A 16,290-nucleotide genomic window follows, 5' to 3' on the forward strand; every position below is an offset into this window, starting at 1 on the left:
AAAAAAAAAAAAAAACAGAACTCCAAGGCAAAAGGTTTCCTTAAAGAACATATTTATTGGCTACAAAGTATCCGCACGGTCAAAAGTGAAACCAAGACTGAAGTTCCCTCCCCACTGTTACAAAGTTGAACTTCCCACCCCAAAGTATGTCATAAATCACATCCCCAATAAACTATTTTGGCGGGCTTTCTAATGGAAAGCTCAGTCCACCAAAATCCAAGCAGCAATGACCTTGGTTCCCACAGGACATCTTATTGTTTTGTCTAACTGCAAAAGCACATAACCCCGCTCCCAACTGTGGCAACCGAAAACGAAGTTGCAGTGTTGACACCTACTCTTTCTATCTTCTTTCCCTTTTTGATCACAAACATGATCTATTGTTTCTAAAAGGTTTGCCATACTCTTGTCCTTTAATCTTATACCAAACGTCTTCCTCATATCAAGAATCCTCTACTCTTCTTTAAAAAGAAAACTATAGCCATTCAGAAGTCAGTGTTGCTTTTACTCAAAACTGAGCGTGGCTATGTGAAGAAACAAATATCCCAAGCTACATGTGGGATGTAAATTGCAACTCCATTAAATATTCAAAAATATTCCTTTACAACGCTCACATGTTGATTTTCTTATGTCATGGTAAAGGAAGGCTATGTTTTTCTCTTTTTTCCCCTTTTTTAATTTCTTCTTATAAACTCCCTTTGCATGAATATGATGAGAGGACTAGTTTCTAAGTCTTGTCATAATTGTTGGTTACACAGCAGCTACACAAGGAACTGCAGTCACAGCTTTGAGTTAGGAGAGAGATTAATGACACTAAAATAACAGCGAAAAGGAAAAGTTATGAAAGAAAGGAGGCACAGAAGGACACTACAATTTCAAATACAATTTTTGGAAGCCTTGGTAAGTAAGAGGGACATATTTCTGAATAAAGAAACAAGATTAGGTTGTTGTTACATGGTTGCAAATCTTATACCTGCCTCCTTTCTCTCCTTCCTCTTATATCTGCTTAACTACCAAGCTTAAACTAATGCTGTACATGGAGAAAAAAATGCATTTTTGCTAAACTGAACTTGGTAATGTCCCACAAATGTATGATCAAATGACAGCTATGCAATGTATTTAATGAAGCAACATCTTACTTTTAACATATATTTCTATATTTATTCAAACCTGCATATCCACATTATATAGATTAAAAGGTGAAAATTGAACATTTCTCAAGTTATAATGGCAACTGGAATGGAAATTTCCATTGCTAAGCAATACAGTTGTAAAGTGTGACATCACATGGTTGTATCATTTATTGATGGCAGTCTTGGCAGTCCCAGTTGCTATCATGTCCAAGACATGTGGAATCTTAAGGGGGAAGTGGTGTTGGTCCCAGGTATGGGAGTGACATGGACTGGCAGTGAGAAGCAATAAGAGGGCCAACACAGGCTGGGCATGAGTTGGAGAAGGTCTTGGGAGGCCATGAGTAGAGGGGTGCTGCAGGTGGAAGTGACTTACTGGAGTGACCTGAGAGCTTCCCCACCTGCTTCCCCATTGACTTAGCTTGTGGGAAGCCAGCAGGGAAAGTCACAAATAGCAATCATGTGACCACAGATGCCTGTGAGTTGAGGTCCCAAGTGCCCAGATCACAATCATGTGACTGTGGGGCTTCTGCAATGTTTGTTTATTTAGGAACCGGTCTTAGTCTATTTGTCACCATAACTTTGGTCATAATCCAGTGCCACTATAATTTTGATAATTGCTGAACAAATGCAAACAAAGTTATGCAATAAAAGCAACAAATCAAGTGTCTTACTAATCTCATATGTCAGGCTCAAAGCACGCATGCGAGGTTGCCATCATTATCACTTCTCAGTTTGCCAATGAACTAGGGGGGAGGAGAGGAGGGAATGGAATGCAAGCTCCAGACAACAAGTAATCCGCCCCATGTGAACCAAGGACATTTCAGCAGGTGTTTGCAAACCCACAAAGACACTTTCTCATAACAATTTGGGACTCGAATGGACCATGTGACCTGCACTAATAGGGGGAGGGAGAATTCTATATTTTAATTATAATGGTTTGCATGGAATTAAGCAGAGCTGGTTTTTGCTTCATTTGTGCCAAAATGATGTACTCAATAAAGTTTTGCATTAAGAGATCAGATCGTCTTGATGGTGCTTGCTTGGTTGGGTTCGTTAGTCGGGACCTTGACAGACACATTATTGACTCTTTCTTTGAAATGTTTCCAAATTCTCCTTTACTTCATTAGCCACCCCGTGTACCCACACACACCTCATTTAGCTAACAAAATGACAATGAAAACCAAGGAAATTGATTTTACATGCTTTGTGCCATAGTGGAGCAACAGTGCACAATGTTGAAAAAGAAGCTTTCTGAAGGCCTATCAAAGAAGTGGTATGAAGCATATGAAAAGCAGTGGACAAAATTAATGTAAAAATAAGGGGGTAGAAAAAAGAAACGTAGGAGAATGATATTTCTTTCTGCCAGGTTTTCTAAACTTAATGTATTAAAGATCTTAATTAGGAAGATTTAAGAAAAGATGGAGTAAAAACTTTGAACTGTGGCCAATAAAACAACCTGTTTTTTTAAAAAATAAGCATAGCTTGCATTTGATTATTCCATTAGTGGAGTACATGACTTTAAAATTACCTACCTCTTTAATTGCATCATTTTTTTCCACAATGGTTAGGGCAATAGCTGCACATTCAAGTGTGGACAGGCATGTATTTGTGGGCTGGGTACGAATTATGTACTGACTTGAAAAGCTGGTTTTCAATTGTACCTGAAAATAGTAATTTCAGATTAAAGAAATAGATCATTAAAACACAGTATACTCTCTGTTTCTATAACATTTCCTTTAATTATATAAGATTTTAGTAATAATCATTAGCAAATGTTGTAATGACACATTTTGCATTTAATACAAGGATTTGCAATATATTAACAATATTTTTATATTTATTAAAAATAAGGAAAACAACCTCTAAAATTTTTACCACCAATGCAAAAACAAACCTAAGTAGGGCTGCATTAGCATAATAATGTCTGTACTGATAGACATATAAAGAGACTGTAGTTCAAACTGCTACATGATTATTGAATTGGATTGAGCACTGGTGGAATAAAACTGAACAAACTGGAGGGCAGGGAAAGTAAGGTGATTTCTGCTGATTGCCTTCCTATCAAGAGACACTTACACCCATAAAAATATTTTGATGAACGGTGCAGTGCTCCAAAATGTAGTACCAGCATTGCAGGGAAGGAATTCTTACATAATCATCAATTTCAGTTATAGCTGTTACATATCACATTTTTGCAAATGGACCAGCAGAATATACAATGAATGTTTAGCCTGTTCACACTACAATTTTACAGCTAGGTAGTAAGATATATAAAAGTAACAGATTATTCTGAGAACAAAATATTTATTTTTGCAAAATGGAACAGACTGTCAATCTTCGTATTAAATTTACATTACAAAGGAGCTTATTGCCTAATGAGTCATTAAATATTACATCTGCTTATTATGCTCAATAGTTCATTGTACAGTGTCAAATATGTCTACCCAATGACAGCTATGCATGAAAGACATTTTTAACAGTTAATTACTTATCTGGAGAGTGATGTAGCCCCTCCTTAATCATATTTCATTGTAATTTGAAACATAGTCGTCAAGAGTTTACATTCCACAATTGAATAGGGCTTCTTTACAAAGTTTTCACTAACATCAAAGAAAACATCACACTACTAAAAAGCAATATACAAGTGAATGCAAATGATAGCATCTACTCCTTAACTATTATTAATAAACATATTTCCATGTTAATTAAAATCATAACACAATATTCATATTTCATAGTCTTCTATATTCCCACCATGACCAACATATTCTCAGTCTCTTCTCTACAAATAGTATTTAGGTGGAATATCAAAAATCAGAGTCGATAGACACTGGATTTCTCAAGTTTGAATGTAGTTAACTCTTATTTCTGTACAATATTATTACAACTGGGCTTTTTTAAAAAATGTGACAAAGAAAATTTGAAATGTTTTTTCTAATCCTGCTTATCTACAACTTTATTTCAAGATCATATGGGCAGAGCTTAGAAAGAGACTGTTCTAACGACCTTCTTAGTATTAGATGAATTCACTATCAGTATTAGGCTTTTATGTATTTGCATTTCTAGTCCATCAACTCTTAAAAGTCCAAAGAGCAAGATATTCAAACTGAAAAGACAAAAGCAGAAACTAAAACTTTAAAGTAATATAACATCATAAATTATTCCTAAATATTTTCATTTTTTATCTATAAATGCAATGATAACTAAACATCAACAAGAAGAAAATACAAGAGAGAAAAAAAACAAAACTCGCAAAATTCAAGCAAATATTCTTTATCTAGTTTGGGAGTATATTTTGCTATTTTAATTACATGAACTTTAGAGATATAAAACTATACACATCTGTATTTAGAAGAGAATATATGTAGCTCAGGATTGAACTGTGAGGTTCTCGGTGTTCTCTGGGCTTGGTTGTTACCAGAGTAGGTAACATCTACAACTCTAGAAATGAAGACACTATCTAGTAGTCTGGTAACAGAGCATCTACAAACAACCAAGCTCAGAGAGCACCAAAGACTCTACATTTGTTGTTGTTATTTTTATTTTAAAAAGATGTCTCTCTACATGAAAGCCATACCTTAGGATAGGTTTTTATATTGTGTTTTTGTTTTGTTTTGAATTGTTGTAAATTTCCCAGAGTCATGTATTTGAAATGGGAGACTAAATAAATTAAAATCATAAATAAATTACTCCATAGATAAAGAATTACACTCAGAAATATATAAATATGCTGATGCATTCTGATTGTTTTTATCTTATCTTTAAATTTATTTTCTTTATGGGCCTCCAATTTCATTTTTCCATCACAACAAAGTAATGCGATATCTCCTGTTAAAATTTTAATAAGATTTTTTTTAAAAAAATAGCAATAAAATAAGGTAAATAAAATGAATGGCATATTAGTAGTACTAAAAGGTAGTGCAAAAATAGAGAAATGAAAAGAATCCCAAAACAGTAGAGAAAAGAATTTGCAGTTTTCCTAAGCTGGTATGAAATAATAAATAGTACCCCTACCCTACATGTAGTCCAAATCATTAAAAAAAAAAAAGCTATGCATAGCAAAAAATATCCACTTGCTGCTGAATAAAGTCCCATCAGTTACTTCCTTGATGAAAAAAGAAATGCACAGCTAAACTGTCAGCAAACTTTTGAAAATTACATCAAGAATATAAATAAATTAGTCAATTGAAACATACTGGCTTTAATTTAAAGTGACATTTTAAGAGCTTCATGTTTTTATATTCTACAGGGAATAGCTGCCATGCAACTGTAAGGAACAGACAGTCAGAAAAAGTAAATTGATGTCAGAAAACTTTTGTTCTTTATGTTCTTATGCATCCATATGCCTATGTAATCTTGCTACCACTGCATGATATATTTACAGAAATGTTAGAGTGCATTTCAATGTCCACGAAGAAAGCTTTTATTAAATTACTATTTTCACTTTGGTCATAAATACATTTTTCCATACTTTACGGTTGTTCTCAAAGTAAAGAAGCTCATTTTTTCTTATCTTATTAAATGCATGGCTAGATGCTGGCAGAGTTAGAGAAAGTGCTGGATTAGAGTTTGGCACACTCCATAGAAAGATCAAGGAAAACCATTCTGCTCCAAAATTATGTTATTGGATGTCTCTGGAAAACAGAATGTTGTGTTCCTATATATACATACATATAACATGGCTATCCACAAATTATTCATGTGGCACATATATACACATATATGCATATACATAGTTATATACATTTGGACTTTGTAATGATTTACAGACCAAGACAAATAAGTATTTAAGAGTGTACAAGAAGCACTTATTTATAACTCATTTTAAATATAATTTTTATTTTTATTATTTTATTAAAAATTTTAATTATAATAGTAAAAGTTAATGGAAACATGGAGAAAGAAGACAACAGAAACAAAGAATAAATAATACAGGGGGGAAAAACAAATAATATAAAAAAGTGACTTTCTGCCTTCATCACCACAATTATAAACAAATGTAATAATTTAAATATTGTTGTCAGATTTGATTTCTCTGCACAGCTCTAGTTATTGCCAGACACTATTTGAATAAAGGACAGAATACACCCCACAAAACACACACACACGCACATCAACATAAGCAAGTACATTATACACACACACACACACACACTGATGCTTTATTTAAACTAAATCTGTATATTGGTGATTGCATTACCTCTGTATATGCCATATACTGAATCAATAAATATATTTTGGATGCATTCTATAAGTGCCCATTTGACATACTTTGGTTCAAAACAGGTTGTCTTATGATACAGCATGATACACCATTAATGGTAATGAGAATGAGAGTTTTTAATAGCAAAGAGATGTTATAGCATATGTCAAGAATGGACTCTCTCTTTTTCTTTTTTATTTGGTCTTACAACTTCTTGCCTATGCTATAAGAAATTACAGAACTATTAATGTCGCTATAACAGTGAGAGAATTGTATCATATATTTTTAAGTATAGATGAGACTGGGAATTAAAAAAAATAATGGAAAACAATAACTTGGCAAACCATATCTATGTTGCTGCTAAGAAAACAAGCATGTGATGTCTCTGTAGCCATCAAGAACTGAGTGACTCAAGGGATTTATTTTAAAGATTAGATTATTTGTGCTTTCTTCTAGAGTAGGCTATTTAAGTCTCGCAACTGAAATAGCTATATAAAATGAGAGAGAAAGAGAACAGCTTCTCACATTCTCCATGAGGAATATCTAGACTTTCATTATTCTGTCAATAATTTAGTCTCCATATTTCTGGGACACCAACTGCCATTCAAACTGTCTCATTTTAAGACATTAGCAAACTTTTAACTTGTAAAATGCTAATTTTAATAAGAAATATTGCTATTAGAAAAGAATTAAACTGAATAGCTGTTGTACTTGAGAATGTTAAAATACCAAGATAGTAAAATAAAATTAACATTTTAAATCTCTGTTCATATACAACAGAGGAGAGAGAGCTCTTGAAAAGACTTGTATTACCTTTTTGCTCTGTGTATAATTCTGAAATGAATGTCAGGCAACCGATCAATATTTTATGCAGTGCTATTCTTTTAATAATTAATGGAAAAGAAAAGTGCTGCACGAAAATGTAGGCCCTGAGCAGAATAAGGATCTCAAGACTGGGTCATGAAATGAAGAAAGAAATGTTATTATGTACATTGCAAATACCGTTTAACTTAAATTAATTGTAAATATCAGAAACGCTCTAAGACAAAAGCCTTACTGAAGTGTTTGGAAGGCTACTAATTCCCTGCATTTCATTTCTTTTATTTGTTAATGGCACTGGATATCTCCTGAACTATGAAAGAAAAATAAAAAATCATGCAATAACCACATATGCACACATATACACATACCTGTAAGATCAATCAACAAAACTTTAAAAGGCTCAGAGTACCAATTAAAAATACAACTACATATTTTAATTGAAATAAAACAATTGGATTTAAAAATGTATCAATAATATATTCTGAGCCTAAAAGAACCAACTTGGTGATGGCAAAGGTGAAATCCAGATGAGAACCCCAGTTTATAGGCTAGAAGTAGATAAAAAGGGGAGGAGTGCTCCATGCTCTGCTGTAGTAAACCATATGACAAGGTTGACCGGATTCTAGATTAGTTTAAACCTAACTATGCTGCAAGGAAGTCTCTTGCTTATTGCATTCAGAAACAGTTGTTGGATCTGGAATAGAAAAATTACAGTGTAGACCTTCCTTCTAAAATAAATAGTACTGTTTAGAATTTCAATTTTTCGACACAGAATTGTTCCCTAACCTTACCATTTTCTATTTTCTATTTAAACAGCCACTTCACCTAATTCAATTGCTACAGAATATTCTCAATCTTTATCAAATTATTTTTCCATAGGGCAATTACATTTCAATTTTATAAAATATAAAATATGAGATGGTATCAGCTGTAATTTTGTCAGTTCTGCAAGGACTCAACAGAAGTCCTTGAATATAATTAATCAATTTGGACTCATATTTAGTAGACTTTAATATTCAATAAAAATCACTATTATGCAATCTACTACAAACACAATTGGGAATTATGTGACAAACCGTAAGAATTTCAAAACGGAATATCAAGAAAGGATATAATAATACCTGCAGTGTTGAAAATGGAAAAGTTGGAGAAACCTTGAATAAAACATTTGGAATGGATGTAACCCACATAAATGTAAGTTCAGTACATATATACACCCATGTTCTCCTTTGAACCTAGATGTCTACATAGCAGATTCTGCAGATGCCCTTATTTTATGGACAATATCAAAATGAAATAGACTAAATAATAGGAAATAGAAAATGAAATGCAGTCCAGTCAGTCACGAAACTTTCAAGAATACATAGTAGAACAGGCCATTGTTATTAAACATTCCTACAAAATAATGAAAGTGGCTGTACCACCAAGATGGACTTGGCACAATATAAACATGAAATAAAATATAAGGAACACTTTTAATATGTTTAAATTCTGAGAAAATAAATTTGAGGAGTTATGAAAAGTGACAAGATGCTGTGAAAACCAGTGCAAAAAAATATTCTCAGATAATTATTTATTTAATGATATTTATAAGATGTTGCTCCATACTGTTCAGAACAGCTTAATACATACAGGATTCACAAAACACAAAAAATAATACAATCCTTGTATTAGTTGTTCCAATATTTTTCAAATCTTTACCTCATGGAAGAATTCTATATGGATCACCCTATAGGGGAGGGTTCTATACAAATTTTCAAAAGAAGGTGTTTCACAAAAGAGGTACACAACCTGAAAAACAATGTGATCTCTTCTGATCTCATCTGAAAGAATTTCAAAGGAGAAAAGATTGTGGCTTTCAATCAAAGGTATCATGCTAAGCAGGAAAAGTGTGGATGAAAGCCTTGGGCAACAAGAAGGGTGCATGATAACTGAATAAGTACTTTCAGCATAAAGGAAGGATGAGGAAAAATGTCTCAAAGGAAAACAAGAGCTTTTGAAACAAGATGAAAGAAATTACAAGAGAGCTTACAGCCAATGAAGGAATTTTAAAGACTAATCATAGAATAGAATCTGATGGAAGCAAAGTTAATTTAAAGAAATATAAAAAATTATACTGAATCCTTTGAATGACAAATGTTTGTTGAAACAGAATAGATTTAGGAATCTCTTTCCCAGGAATGTTGGGTACAACAGGCAATAAACAATTTTTGATATAGAAAATTGGCACCAGGCACAAATGACATTCAGACTGAACTACATAAAAGTTCAGAAGAAATAGTTAAAGTTTTAAAACTTTTATGTCATAAATTATGGAATAACATTGTCTGGCCTAGAAGCTGGGAAAAAACTGTATGTACTAAATTCTGGAGAACAGAAATAAAAGAGACTGTATAAATTAACAAACTGTTGCACTAATTCCTTATGCAAGTAAAGTTTTATTTACCAATTAGAACTGTACTAAATGAACAGGAAGATTTTAAAAGAGACTGCTGAATATGAGACTTATATAGATAATACAAAATAGATAAGAGAAGGATCAAGAAGAAGAGGGAAAGTTGCCTTTGCATTATTGAATATAGCAAAGCCTCTCGTTACATAGATTTTGCCAGCGTTGAGAATATTTTAAAGCTAATAGGCTGCCATACAAGATGAATCAATCAATGAGGACAAATGAAATCTGATTACTCCTTTAAACAGCAAATAGATAGAAGTAGAACTCATATAGAAAATAATTATCAAGCTTGACAAGACTGATGGAAATACAACAAGAAGAAGACAATACATAAAAGGACAGAATTCTGCTTTGGACAGGGGTTTGCACTAGAAGACTTCCAAGGTCCCTTCCAGCCCTATGATTCTATGAGATATTCTTGGAAGAGATATTATTGGAATCAGGTGAAGATGGTAAGCCTTGACCATGCAGTCATTGAGAGTCAAGTTGAGCAGCATGACTGTAACTGAATCCAGGAGTAAGCAAACCTTGGCTCTTTAGATTTTCTAACTAATTTCCATTAAACTCATCCAGCACTTGCCAATGTCTATGGAAGTTCAAAATGTGTAAAAGATTTCAACTTACTTAACTCTGAAATAGGATCTGTGATCAATGTAGTAGAAATCTAATATGTGATTGGTGACATAAGCAAACTTCTGATATTCAGTTTATGAAAGGCAAGGTAATACTTAGGCTTACTGGATTGTTTATTGTTGACTGATGTTATATTAGCATTACCATATTTAGGTATATCCAACTAATAGCCAGCAGAACAACAATTTGTAGCTGCTCTGAGAAAATCACTTTGATTTTTGTGAAGGAAAAATTAATTCAGTGACAGCATGAAGAGATAATATCTTTGCCAACAGAGAAAAAAAGGTAGAAAAACAAATAAAGCTGATAAAATGTGACACTTGCAAGTGAAGATGTTGCAGATTTTCCAAGTATTTATGGCAGTGTTAGTAATAAATGGCAAAGATTGAGAATACTTACATTCAAGCAAATATAGCTGGAAACTTTGAATTTGCATACAAGTCTATGTTTTCCATATAAACAATTTTGCAGATACCATATGAATATGAATGAAAAAGATGGAAATAATAAAGAACTAAGCTCTCTAATCCTAGCATTTAACATAATAGTAAAGGGATTTTTGGATCCTGAAAAAGGCTATGGTACTATTTGCTAGGCTATACATACAGAATCTAATTAGAGTCAACTTAATATCAGATAATATAAACAATGCCAAAACAGAAAAGGCCAAGAGATAATAAGCATAGCTTCATGCATAGCCCTCTTCTTGTAATGTTGCCTGTCCTTATAAGTTAAGTTTTCAATCTTGATAGTAAGGTGAGGCTTTTCTGGAAAGAAAACAAAAACACATTTCCTTCTGAATACTAATAGCTTGAGTAAAAATAAGAATTGCTGGGGAGAATATATGATTTAGATTACACAGTTCACCCATGCTTTGACTTTGTAAGCCAGCATCAGGGATTATATAGGTTTGTTACTTCAAACATCAGGTATTTTCTGGGGTTTGACTTGGGCTAAATGGAATGGTAATGTGGCTGGTTATTAGAGGGTGATTTCGCTTTGTGTATGTATTTATGCTGCTCTTAAATTAAGTTTACGCTGTAAGATCAATCCTAGCTAAAACCTGATTTAGGGTTATCATATCTGGGCTGCATAAATCCATAAAACAACTAGATAAGAACAAAAGTGTTATGCTGTCTTTTAATAATCAGCTTTTCTGTTTTGCAATCCAGATATAGGAGCCCTAGGTGAACAACTACTATATTAGTAAGATTACTCTAAGCCAGAGGTCTTCAAACTCGGCCCTTTTATGACTCATGGACTTTAACTCCCAGAATTCCTCAGCCAGTGTGTCTAGGCAATCACTAAGCTGTTGGTTATTATGATAAACCTATTGTCAACGCTGTTAATATGGGATATTATTGCTTTGACAAGATATACAGCACTGTCTGGTATTTTTAGAGTTAATTCAGATGACAGAGAAAGGGAGGAGATTTATAAGGAAAGCCCGGGAAAAGGAACGGAAGTGAATCTTTGCCCTCTGGGCTAAATGGAAGATGTGACTTATGACTGCAAAATAAGGGAGGGGTTTAGCAAGAAAAGTTAGACGCAAGCAAGAGAAATTCAGATTCTGGCATCCATTCAATATGTGCCGATAATGTGTCCATGATTACAGACTTTTTCAGAATAAATATGCCTGGAATTTCCTTGAAGTGTTCCATTAGTCGGAACATTGACACCTATGATGTAACTTAGCTTTAAGGCTGACTTATATATTAAACAGGAGGATTTGGGTATGTCAGCTTGAATAATAAATGAGATACAAAATATATAGTTTTAATAAACTATTTACTAATTGGCTGATTACAATAATTTAACTGGCTGCCTAAATACTTAGCTAATTGAAGATAGTTGCTTAGAATAATCCTGACTGAAACACAGTCACAACATATCATGTACAGATGATATATAATTATTTAAGTATATTGCCTAGCAGCTGCTTTGGTATAAACAAACTGAATTGGTATCTGGAAATGCTGACAATCTAGTTCAGGCATGTCAAACTGCCGGCCCACGGGCCAGATGCGTCACTCCAAAACCACACCCACCCCATTGCTGGCAATGGGGAAAAACTTGCGATATGTCGTGTGACGTCACGTGACATCATGAGTTTGACATGCCTGATTTAGTTGATTAGTCATACACTGAAATTAAATCTGGACAAGATATTGTATGCTTCTGGAAGTCACAATTTTAAGCTTCTGACAATGAAATAGACTATGAAGATTTGGAAAGCAGGTGATAAGATGGAGGATCCTCAAAGAGGAGTATGATGCAATTGTGTCCTATAAAATAATGAAGAGAAAAATAATGGTAGAAGGTGATTGCCTAATATGAAGAATTAAAACATATGTGAAATATGGTCTGCCGAAAGCAAAAATCCAGGACATGACAGAACAAATTCCAATATTTAAATTTTAATGTATAATAATTGAAAGAGAAAGCCAGTTTAGTTTATTAGTTAAGGCAACAGGCTAGAAAGCAGATTATAAATTGCAGTCTCACCTTAGGCACAAGGCCAGCTGGATGACCTTGGCCCAATCATTCTGTCTCAGCTCTAGGAATAAGGCAATGGCAAACCACTTCAGAGAATCTTGCCAAGAAAACTGCAGGGACCTATCAAAAGTCAGTGCTGACTTGAAGGCACAAGAAATAAAAGTAACTTGGGGTTTAACTGATATCTGTGATTGTGCTTAAGCCTTGCTAAATGACCCCCACCTTCTGCTGCCTGATACAGTTGTTAAACAAGCGCATGGGTCATTAAGTGGAGCACAAGGTGTCTCCAGTGTGAGAGGCCCTGAGAGGATTAGTGCAGACCTGTGCCCATCTGTCTTGGTCCACCACCACCTGCTGAGATACCACATGCTCCATTTCCTTGGGTCCCTTTTTCTCCCACTGAAGCCCCGCAAGGATTAGGCCTCCTTCCCATACTCTGTGACCCAGCCTGCACTTACCTTTTGAAGATCTCCAGAGCTCCCAAGCTTTTCTGCAGCATTGTGGAGACTGCATTAGGTAAGCAAAACGTAGGAGCAGTTCATCCTGGTCCATGCTGCAGCCTCATGGAAGCAGCCATCATTTTGGCATGACTAGAAAGAATTATGGGCATGCTGAAAATGGTGTCTACTCCAGAATGCAGCACAGGGCCCAGGGATGTGTGGCCTGCCCTTCTTCCCCAACATGAAGTTCAGAGATCTTCAAAAGTGTTTGATAGATGATGGGCACATGGGGAGTAGGCTGAAGGCCTGCTGGAACCCGGGGAGAGGGAGTGAGATGGAGAGGAGAGAGGCAGGAGGATGTTGTAGCATCCTGCAGTTGGATGCTAAGGGTGAATGACCATGGGGGAGCTGCAGTTCCCATAACTTCAAAATGGGTTGTAAATAGCTTTTGGGAGGGGCTCTGTCGTAACTTCTAACAGATGCTAAGTGAATGGTCGTTAAGTGAAGACTACCTATACTGGAGGTACTGTGCTTTCTAGGAAGTATCTTGGTTGCTGGAATGTCTACTTAGTGAAAATATCATAGCTCCATTTAGCTGGTAGAAGCAACATGGAATAAAATGCACACAGCAAAAGATTATTTCCCCATTCTTTCTCTTCTTGGAGAACAATTTATACAACATTGTCTGATGCATTTATTTGCACCATAAATTGGCAGGAATAATCTGAGTGTTTGAATAGTAGCTGTGAAAAGAAAGGAATTTTCAATTCTTAGAATGTTGTTTGCTCTTGAGTTAAAGCATTCCTTTAAACTGTCATCCAGAAATTCTCTCAGGCTGTAAGTAGAGAGTAAATACGGGATACTGCCTCCTGGCTCTAAATTGATGGTACAGTCACATGTCTCACAAGGAGGCAACACTGTTGCTTCCTCCTCCCCAAACAAATCCACAAAGTTTAAGCATTTTTCTGGCAATAAAGAAGAGTCAATGAGTTGAGCAGGCGTAGAGCAACAATGACAGTGAAAGAATTACAAAGAGTGCTGTTGACATTTTGGACCTGGAAAATTGTTTTCAGTGCACATCTAGATTTTGCATTTGCAGCCCATCAATACTCTGCACAATGGGGCCTTGCAAATGAAAATACAGTGCTAAGAATTCTATGTAATTCTTACTTTGGGTTGCAAAGATATAGTGCATTGTAATATAGGACCACTTGCAGCACTTGCCCCATAAAATGTTTCCATAACCGGTTTTTTCTAGTGCCCTACCTTTTGTACTGCGCTATCACCTATGAAACTGGCTGTGTCGCCCAACTCTATAAGTTATATCTCCAAGACTAAATTTGAACAAAGAATAACAGGAATGTATATTCCTGTTGTTGGCTGTTTGAGGCCTCCTTTAATGAAACAGTAAAGAAATTCCTGTATCCAACATAGAAATGGTTTGTGTTTAAATTTCTGTTGTCAACCCCTTAGACATCTAGCACTATGTTGTGCTGCTAAAATTCATGCTTCTGAAACAGCTGCAAAATGCAGAAACTGTGGGTCTACAGCTACACAACAAGTTTAATTCACTCTAAAGTTCTGGCTTTGGGAAATTTCACAGGGTCTGACCCCCATCTACCCAGCAAATAATTGTAAATCAAATTTATATGCATGAACTCTAGAGCGACCCTGTTTTAGCTTGTGAACTTGATTGTCCATTGCTCTTTTGGATAGATCATGAAATGCACCTCCAAATCTTTGCGTGAAATCCTAGCAATTCTCCAGTATGGAATCATTGCCTTTATTGATGTCAATGTTTTTCAAGGCATTCTGGAAACAAACAATGCAAATTACAGTATCTTCTGTATCCTCATTGCAGAAGCCTATGGTAATGGTGGAAAAATCAATGTTATGTCCCATTTCGATCTGGGTTTTCATGAATAAAACAGACTCTTTTCTGTATTCCTGAACACAGTATGGTTTATTAAAGTCTTCGATTTCTCCAGCAAGCCTCTGGGCTTTTCTTCATCCTTTTCCCTGCCAGCTTTTCCTTTTACTTGGCTGTTTGTTTTTATTTCCTGATACAGCCCAGCTCAAGAATGTTATCTGTTTCTTTTAGAAGTGTTTTGTCAGCTTCAAGGTGAGCCACAATAGCAGGATGTTTGATGTATGAACTACTATTGTTCAGTATAAATCTTTGGTAGGTGATAAATATAAATGATAAATTTGCTTAAATAGAAATGTGAATAATTGCAATAGTATATTATATAATAATTGAAAGCCTTCTCTGGGATAAGCTTCAGCATAGACCTGATTCCTAGAAAAAGAGTTGCATATATATCAGTGAATATATCATATTCACCGTCACTTTTGACAAGGAGAGGCTCCTGACAGCTAAAAGAACAAGCAATTCTGTTCTTATGCATGTTGCTCAGTTGAATGTTGACATTTCTTGTGTTGTTGCTCTAGCTCTCTCTCACACACATCTATCTATCTATCTATCTATCTATCTATCTATCTATCTATCTATCTATCTATCTATCTATCTATCTATCTATCTATCTATCTATCTGCTGTTATCCTTCTTTTACTTTGTTCAATCAATTATTACAGTATTTTCTCCATTTGTGTGTTCACACTTTCAAATTCATGTTACTAATGCCCATTTTGCTATTGCAAAACACCTTTTAAAAGGAACAAAGTGATAGTGAACTTTAATTATCCTGAGGCTTTTTTGGAGTTAACTTCTTTCAAGCCTCATCTTTTTCCTGACTTTTTTCCTGACAATTTTATCTTTCAAAAGATGAAAGAAGACACAAGAGGATCAGCCATCCTTGACTTGATATTAATCAACAGGGAAGACTTGGCTGAGGGATGGAAATGCAGGAGAATTTTGGGAAAGCAATTGTGTAATGCAAGTTTTTGAGGTTAGGAGAAAATAAATTTAACTATAGTCAGGCAGGCATCTTGGTTTTTAATAAAGTGGATCTTAATAACCTCAGAGCCATGCCAAATAGGATCCAATGACAGGAGAAGCTAATGGGAAAAATCCCAAAAGTGCTTTTTCAAGAGGCAACTGGACTTTCTTGTTTTTCTTTGAAGACATTTTGCTTCTCCTCCAAGAAGCTT

The 16,290-nt window shown here is 34.8% G+C and overlaps 1 protein-coding gene across 1 annotated transcript in view; it reads right to left on the bottom strand.

Moving 5' to 3' along the window:
* The window catches only part of DTWD2 (DTW domain containing 2), a 77,743-nt gene that overhangs the window by 6,080 nt on the left and 55,373 nt on the right, over positions 1-16,290 (bottom strand). Inside the window, exon 5 of the mRNA XM_015823577.1 lies at positions 2,663-2,791. Within this exon, the coding sequence (XP_015679063.1) occupies positions 2,663-2,791 (129 nt within the window). The remainder of the gene's footprint in view (positions 1-2,662; positions 2,792-16,290) is intronic.

Source organism: Protobothrops mucrosquamatus, unplaced genomic scaffold, assembly GCF_001527695.2.
Source record: "Protobothrops mucrosquamatus isolate PMUCROS unplaced genomic scaffold, P.Mucros_1.0 scaffold1921, whole genome shotgun sequence".
Classification (NCBI taxonomy): domain Eukaryota; kingdom Metazoa; phylum Chordata; class Lepidosauria; order Squamata; family Viperidae; genus Protobothrops; species Protobothrops mucrosquamatus.